General features: G+C 38.3%; 1 gene segment (V, D, J or C); it reads right to left on the bottom strand.

Annotated features, from left to right (window-relative positions):
- Positions 1-4761: 4761 nt before the first annotated feature.
- Positions 4762-5441, bottom strand: LOC119807210. The segment is given in 2 exon segments: positions 4762-5174; positions 5388-5441. Coding segments are annotated over 2 exon segments (462 nt in total).
- Between the last annotated feature and the right edge of the window lie 3839 nt (positions 5442-9280).

Genomic DNA, 9280 nt, shown 5'->3' with positions numbered 1-9280 from the left:
TTCCTTTTTCAACAGAAAAGCTAAAATTTCTTATATTACTTACAACTTTGGACTTGCCTAAAATTATTACTGCCACTTACTAGACCTGGCCTACATTAAGGGACACATTAATCTACACCATTACTTGTCACTTTATATTAGGTCAAAAAGCCCAAGAGAATTTGCTCTTTCCCTGTAGAGAAATTACAACTGTCATCTAAATAACTGAAAATATCTAAAGCTCAGCTAATAGTTTCTGAGATTGTTCACATTAGGAGGCCCACATTCTGCCACCCATCTCATAAGAAAGAGCTAATTTTCTCTTGTACAGAAATTGTTTTGTATACACCTAATCTACAAAATGTGAAAAGAGAACAATTCTCTTTTCATCTGTAGCCTAGGAGAAAGCCCTTTTGGAGTAATCCTTGCTAAGGTTTACTAAGTATCCTTTTGGTTCACTGCATTTATTCTGGCATGTTTCTCTGGTGGTATTCCCATATCCCTGTATATGAATCCTTATTTTTCAAAAGCTGTTCCAACAGTGGCATATTTTCATATGACATCCAGCAAGATCACACAACTCCACGTTCCAACTAAATCTCTTGCTGCAATTACTTCATCTACAAGTGCAACTGGCACATCTAAGCCCCTGCAGCTCCCACACAACACCTAGTAGGTAGTGTGATTCTGTGTGGAATTGTATAGCTGCCACTACTTTAGCTGTGCAAGTTTCAATTTCTCAACTTCCATGTGGTACTCAGTTTCTCCTACTGGGTGTGTTTGCTGTATTAGCTTCTGGAGTCCTTGCTCTCTCTGTTTATGCTCTATTTCTATCTGCCTATTCATCCTCTCTAAGCCCATGAAATGTTTCATCTCTGGTGTATGAGTTTCATTGACTTCTTTCAAATCCTCCAAAGAAATAAAAAACTGTTCTGTAGGATTTCTTTTGAATCTTGATAAAGGCAAAGTTTCTGATTTTCCCCGAAAATCAATCACTTGACTTTGGAAATGTTTCATAAGTACCTCTTCAGTTGCGAATTTGTGATTTAGTTTGACAACTTTGGGAGAAGAACATTCTAATGTATTTTCTCTGTGATGTGATATGTTGAGGGCTACAGTGTGTCCACAGTGCCATCTTTGACCCCTTTAATGGAGTTTTCAAGCTGCTCTATTGACGCTTCAGATTTCATCCTCAGTTTATTTCTCTATGACACAAATCTGTGTAGCTACACAAATCTGTGTAGCTCACTTCTCATTCTACAGTTTACTTTTTGAAACTTTCAAATATGGGAACCACTAAAGGCATGTTGATGGTAGAATTTGGCATGCAGGTTTCCAGGTAAAAAGTTTGCACACCCCTATCTGGGTGCAATTCTTCTTTTCAGGTTTTTGGCAGAAGTTTCCTCTCAGCTTCTGGGGCTCTGCCTAGACAACATCATTCGTCTTTCCTTGAAGGCTCTCCAGAGTTTCCAAATGTCCTGTAACTCTTTCCCTTTTTCTGCCAGTTATTACTTAAGTCTTGCCAACTTTGCTGTGGCATTTGTCTACTCTCTCTGGAAGTCTATATACTGAAGGTTCTGATCGTCTTTTTCTTTCTTCTTGTGTTCTAACTTAGCATTTTGATGTTTAAGAATATCTATTTCAGTTTCCCATTTTAAAAAAGTGATATGATGGATTCTCATTATGTTCCCAAGGTCTGTCTTGAAAAGAATTGATAGACATTTTATTTCCTCTTCAACAGTGTTGTTTGCTATGATTCTGTTGAAGTTGTTGTTATTCTTTTTATTTAATTTTATTATTTGTGTGTCAAGCATACCTATTCTAGGTTTTCCAGTTTGGGGGACAAGTATAAGATTTCTATATACTACTTAGTGATCATCAGAATTTCATTTCCATCTATAAAGAGCTTATGTCCTCTGTCTCTGATTTTATTAATTTAGATATCGTTCTTTTTCTCTAGGTCATTTTGCATGCTGTTGTACATCTGTTTATTCAAAGAACAAACTCATTGAATACTTTTACATATTAATATTTTAATCCCCATATCATTAATTTCTGTATTAATATTTATCACCTCCTACCAAGATTGGCTCTTGTTAGATTTGATCACTTCATTAGATATTGAGGCTCATCATTAAGTGCTTATTTGAGATCTGTCTGAATTTGGTCATTTACTTGAGGTCTTTCTGGTTCTTCATGTAGCCATTCAAAGCCATAAACTTTCCTCTCAGTATCACATAGCTGCCTCCAAAGATTCAGGGAAGTTGTGCTCTCGTTTTCATTTGATTCTAGGTATTGGTTGTTTTTCTCCTTGACTTCTTCAATAAATCAATGGTAATTCAACAGGCTACTGTGAAAAGTCCAATTAATTAATTATTTAGTTCTTATAATTTCTTTCTGTGATTCTAGTTTCATTTAGATTCTCTTATTTAAGACTTACATTGTGGTTTAAGATGAAATCTGTTTTTTTATAGAAGGTTGATGGGATGTTATGAAAGATATATAATAAAGATGTATACATGATAGATAGATAGATAGATAGGTAGATAGATAGATTAATGGGATTTATTTTAGATGTCATGGTGGCCATTCATTTCTCCTTCAGTAGAGCTTAAAATTTCCCTGGTAGGTAGTTTTTTGTTTGAATGTAATAAAGAGAGCAGTGTGCTGAAATTACCCTCTGCTATTTTGTCAAAATAAATCTGAACTTCTATATCCATTTTAACTCTGGGGTCCCCTTTTTCCTTACATTTCATTGGTCACTGGTCCAAAATGACAAGGGGGCAGAAGTATTGACTTGAAACTTTGGCTTGTCTATGAATACAACAGAAATAGTCTTATGGTGGTAGTTTCTGGGAGTCAGATTTGGCTTACAGAGAGGGGAAATGTAAAGGATGGGAGCAGTGGCTGACTTATCACATAATTTGCACTGTACAGGACAATCTTATCATAAAGTACCTAGTACAAGTCTTAGTTATCATAGGTGGAAGGACAGTCCTATCAAAAAGGTTCAAGCACAATATCAAATAACCATTTGGGCAACACGGGGAAATCTTTTGCAGAGAACTGTTTCATTGGTCATACTAGAGATAAATCAGGCATTTGGGACAAGAGAGAGTTCCAAATAAGGTCAGGCAGAGAACAGGGTGCCTTCCAATAGGGAGGTAGTTGGAGTGGAAGGACTCCTCCATTTTGCCAAGATCACAGAGTACTGCCAGGCTATGGAAGACTGAAAGTTTCAACCAGGAGGGCCTCCCAATATCTATCCACATTTGTTATATAAAACTTGAGCCCCAAAGTTTGATGTGTATGCATTTGGAATTGTTTTTAGTGAATCATATACTTTATGGCTGGTTTTATCTGTTTGATTAAGATTTGTTTAGATTCTAATGTAACAGATATAAACAGAGCTGTGTCAGCTTGGTTTTGATCCCCCATTTCCTTGTTTGATTTGCTTTCATCTTTTGACTCTCAGCACATGTGTATTGTTACCAGTTAGATGTGTTTTCTGGGGAAAACAGACAGATATAGTATTTAACCTAGTTCAACAATTCATTTTTGCTGAATTGTGGTCACATATGATTATTAATAGATGCATATTAATTTCTTTTCTTTTGTTCAAGTTTCTTGGTGTGTTAGATTTTTGTTAGTTTCTTTTCCTTTGCCCGGAATCCTCAAATGTATTGGAGTTTCTGACGTGCAGCATTGGAATACTCATATCTTTTTCCTGGTAATCATTATTCATCTAATCTTCTCTTTCCACTAACATTTTCTCTGTGCTCTCAGGATTGAGATTATCTTTCCTTTTTGTGTGCATAGTATTCTGATAGTGTATGTTTATGAAGGTATATGTGGGAATGGGTGTGTGTAAGTATGAGAGATAGAGAAAAAAGCAGAAGGTAGACAGGAGAAGAAAATAAAGCAGGAAAGGTAATGAGAAATTGGGAATATTAGCACATATGGTCAAATATACGATATAGTGGAAAAATTGTTGTTAAGAAAATTGTTTATAATGAATTTAGATTAATGCATGGATCTAATCTATATGGGAAATGAAAAAGACAAGATCTTCTGAGTAAGTTTGGATAATGGGAACCTTGGGAGAGGATTGAAGGGCCTGAAAGAGGCAGGGAGGGAAGCAGAGAAAAATGTAGAGATCAAGAAAAATCAATTAAAAAAAGATTTTAATGGGCAGCATAATGGTTCACATTCCAAAGACACTTGACACCAATCCTGATATCAAAACAGTTTTATCCACAGAACTCGAATGAAAAAATGACAAACAAGTCCAAGTTGTTCTCTAAACTTCACAACTAGGCTATGTCTTGTGCACCTAGAAATATGCACACAGTTAAACACAACACACAAATGTACACTCACATTGACACAGAAAAACTTAATCAACTAAAGTTTAGTAAAAAAGGAAAAGAAAAAACAGAAGAAACAGGCACCAGTAAGGAAGTAAGAAACTACTCTAGAATCTGGATATGTTGGAAACATACTTTCCCACAACTGCCAAAAAAATACAGTTTGTCATCATCACTTCAGCCCAAAGAGTCTTATGATGGACATCAGAACTCCTGAACTATAGAAAGATATATCCCTCATATTCAAGTAGCATAATTTGTGGTATTTTAATACAGAAAGAAAAGAAAGACAATACTGAGTTCTCTGCATTTTCATGTACAAGATTTTCATACCAAAAGATGAAGAGACACTGAATCTATTATATCTTGCTCGGCTCTGACAACATTTTGATCATAGTTTCAAGCTCACTGTCTCTCAGGCAGAAAGGAGAAGTGTGCGGGTGCAGGGCAGCCTGTGGTGCAGGCAGCTGTTGAGATTCTCAGAAGTTTTTGTTGGAGGCTGAAACACTGTGGGAGGATACTCATTAGCTTGCATACAGAAATAATCTGCCAGATCTTCAACCTGAACACTACTGATGGTGAGAGTGAAATCTGTCTCAGATCCACTGCCTATGAAGCGATCAGGGACCCCAGTGTGCCGATTGGATGCCAAGTAGATTAGCAGTTTAGGAGACTGCCCTGGTTTCTGCTGGTACCAGAACAAGTAATTTTCGTTGTCTTCACTGTCGAAAAGACTCTGACTGGACTTGCAGCTGATGGTGACCTTCTCTCCTGTTGACACTGCCATGGAGGATGGAGACTGGGTCATCACAATATCTGCACAGGCACCTTTAATAAGGAATACAAAATGAAGATCCATAATATGCAAACACAGAATATAGTAACAGCTGAAGTTTAGCATTTAATAAACTTGCAATGTCACCCTGTCAGTGTACATCTTACAAAATACTATAAGAAATATTATGGACTAGCACACTCTGTAAATTTCTTATATATAAAGAATTGACTCTACAAAGATTATACTACTTTTAATTTTCTCACCAGACACCCAGAGCAGCAGGGACATGACAACCTGTGTCTGTGACTCCATCTTGCTCCTCCTGCCTATCTGATGCAGCTCAGCTCATACTGTAAAAGTCTGGTTTATAAATTTTGAGCAGCTGGCCTGTCCTGGAGGGGCCCATGCAAAGCAGTCAGCAAATACATAAGGAAATGTCTGGGCAGTGTGTGTGAGTGGCTGGTGAAAATCAACAGACAAAAATAACACCATGGGCAGAATGAATGATCACTGAAAGACATCAGCTTATAGCTCTCCAACAGAAATCTAATAGGTACTCTAATATCTACTTTGTGTTAAAATTCAAGACATTTTTAACCAGTTTGCTTGTGTAGAAATGTTAGGAAAATATGTTTAAAAATAGTAAAATATGTTTAAAAATAGTAAAATATGCTTAAAAATTTACAACGACAAAAGAAACTTAGAGTAAGAAAACACGAGGTAAAAGAAAGCATGGGTGGAGTGAAGAAAAGAGGACAAGTATGAGAAAGAGAATTGAGGCTAATTGGCTTGTTATCATTCATGTGTAAAGTCATTCATGCTGAGTGAACATTGAGCACCAGATTCCAGACTAAAAATGAAACATAAGCAAATATCAGCTGAAAATTCAGTCTGTGGAAATCATGGGGGAAAAATTAAGATTGAGATAGAGAAGATTTCATCACAAAGCAATGGTAAACACAGCATATCAAAGAAATATCCTCCATACAACATTGGGAAAATGAAACAGGACTCCAAATTTGGGAAGATAGAAAGGGAAACAAACTGAACTGGATTTCTTCAAGTAGTCATGGCTGTAGACCAACATTGTCAAAAGAGTTTATTTCAGAAATGCACATTCTAGAATAATCTAGAAGTCAGCCATGTTGAAAGTAGGTGAAAATGGTCCTGCTTACATAGTGAACATGTAAAATCTTCTCCAGAAGGAGTTCCGGCCACCCTATATTAAGTAGTTATTTTATTGACACCAATAGACTATAGCACCAGAGAATGTTGCCATCCTAAGGAAAATAAATGTTTACGAATGAAAATCAGAAGCAATAACAGAAATCACAAAACCTGCCTGGACTTCAGGTTGTTGAATTCTAAACATACATACATATATATATATATATATATATATATATATATATATATATATATATTAAATTACAAACTTAGTATTACATATAAACTACAAGAAACAGAAAAATAAATAAACAAAACCTCATGGCAGGAAGTCGTGATACATCTGCAACCTCAGAAATGAAGCGATATAAGCAGGAGGATTATGTGCTTGAGGCCAGCCTGGGGCACAATCTGGTTCAGACAGGTTTAAACTGGTTTAAACTGGTTCAATCCGGTTCAGTGTGTTTCCAACTGCTGTGCAGACTGGTTCAGACTGGTTTCAACCAGTTGAGAGCAGTTCAATATGCAAATCAGCTCATAAAAGGCTTTTGTTGGTGCTCAAAGGACACTTGCTCTTGTGTCATGCTATGGCAGTTAGCATTAGCAAAGAATTCCCAAGAGTATTTTAGTGTATCCCAGGTTATTTGGTGGTAGGCCCTGTGGAATCAACATGTTTTTTATTTTGAGATTCCCTCTGGGAAGTGCACTGTCACTACTCTGCTTGCTCAAAACAGCATGGGTTGACTGTGATCCTTCACAATTAAACTTTTCAAAGGGAAGTTTTTGTTTCTATTTTATGTGTATATGTCTTTTATATGCATGCATATCTTTGAACCAAATATGTGCCTATTGCCCTTGGATTCCAGAAGAAAAAACGGATGCCCTGGAACTAGTGTGCCACTTAGGTATGAACTCTCATAGGAATGCTGGGAAGACTCTGCCAACCCTAGAATGGCTCCCTTAATTAAGATATATAATTCCTTGTTCCCATACCCACCCTTCCTATATCCCAACCATCCTATTCCCCCAAGCTCTTCCCATCCTCCACTTCACACTTTTCTCTCCCCATCCCCCCATCCCACCCCACCCCCAAGTTCCCATTTTTTGTCTGGCAGTCTTCTCTACTTCTAATATCCAGGAGGATAACTATATGTTTTTCTTTGGATTCACCTTCTTATTTAGATTCTCTAGGATTTTTTAGGAATTATAGGCTCGATGTCCTTTATTTATGGCTAGAAACCAATTATGAGTGAGTACATCCCATGTTCATCTTTTTGGGTCTGGGTTACCTCACTCAGGATGGTGTTTTCTATTTCCACCCATTTGCATGCAAAATTCAAAATGTCCTTGTTTTTTTTACCGCCGAGTAGTACTCTAATATGTATATATTCCACACTTTCTTCATCCATTCTTCCACTGAAGGGCATCTAGGTTGTTTCCAGGTTCTGGCTATTACAAATAATGCTGCTATAAACATAGTTGAACAAATGCTTTTGTAATATGATTGGGCATCTCTTGGGTAAATTCCCAACAGTGGGATTGCTGGGTCCTGGGATAGGTTGATCCCAAATTTCCTGAGAAACCTCCACACTGCTTTCCAAAGCGGTTGCACAAGTGTGCATTCCTACCAGCAATAGATGAGTGTACCCCTTACTCCACAACCTCTCCAGCAAAGGCTATCATTGGTGTTTTTGATTTTAGCCATTCTGACAGGTGTAAGATGGTATCTCAATGTTGTTTTGACGCCCCCAGCTAGTTCCTTGGGCAGCTGAGGAGAGGGTGCCAGAAATGTCCAGATCCTATTGCCATACTCATGAATATCTTGCATATCACCATAGAACTTTCACCTGGCTTTGGATGGAGAAAATGACAGAGCCCCACATAGGAGCACCGGACTGAGCTCCCAAGGTCCTGATGAGGAGAAAAAGGAGGGAGATCATGAGCAAGGAAGTCAGGACCGTGAGGGGTGCGTTTACCCATTGAGACGGTGGGACAGAGCTAACGGGAGACTACCAAGTCCAGTTGGAATGGGACTGATGGTACAGGGGACCAAACCGGACTCTCTGAATGTGGCTGATGGTGGAGGAGGACTGAGAAACCAAGCACAAAGGCGATGAGCTTGAACTCTTCAGCATGGATGGGCTCACTGTGAGCCTTGTCAGTTTGGTTGCTCACCTTCCTGGACTTAGGGGGAGCTGGGAGGACCTTGGACTTAACATAGTGAAAGGAACCCTGATGGCTCTTTGTCTTGGAAAGGGAGGGAGTGGGGGTATGGGTGGAAGGGAGGGGAGGGAAGGCGGAGGAGGAAGGGAGGAGATGGAAATTTTTAATAAAAAATGAGAAAAAAAAGAATGCTGGGAAGAAAGTAAACATATATCCTCTGCAACACTAAGAAGGGCTCTAAACCACTGAGCCATCACTCCAGCTCCATTGTGATATGTCTCACCAATATAAAACAATCAGTCTTAATAAGAGCAGGTGTCATGATCAGATGAGAAGGGGATGTGGACTCCAATAGGAGGCTTGACTCTAAATGTCATCAGGAACAAAATAGGGAGTGGGCTGTGATCATGGGTTGAAAAAGAGGCTGGAAACCTAAACTTAGAATGAATAGGTATCACCGAGGATGGGGTAGGTCTCTCCATCTTCTCACTATAAAGCCAATGCTGAGTCCACATAAAGCCTTCACAAACAGAGGAACATTTTACCCTGTAAACAGTGGCATTACCTCAGAAATCACAGTTCTTATAAATCAGCATAAAACTTAGGGGTCCCAGGTTGTTTATAGAGAGAACAACAGATATCCTGCCATGTCCTTGTTCTAAAACCAAAGGAGGTTAATGATGCTGGGCTTCGTGTGCTTCTGGACACTCATTATCAACTCCACACTGGACCACAGCCTTTAAGACAAACCCCAGGTTAGCTGAGTAGTAAAGCTCTTTCATAATAAGCATTTGTCTTCTCAATGACACCTGAACTGGAGGCATTG

This window comes from Arvicola amphibius, chromosome 2 (assembly GCF_903992535.2).
Source record: "Arvicola amphibius chromosome 2, mArvAmp1.2, whole genome shotgun sequence".
Classification (NCBI taxonomy): domain Eukaryota; kingdom Metazoa; phylum Chordata; class Mammalia; order Rodentia; family Cricetidae; genus Arvicola; species Arvicola amphibius.
Note: the sequence above shows the minus strand (reverse complement) of the source record. Positions and strands in the feature narration are given on the sequence as shown.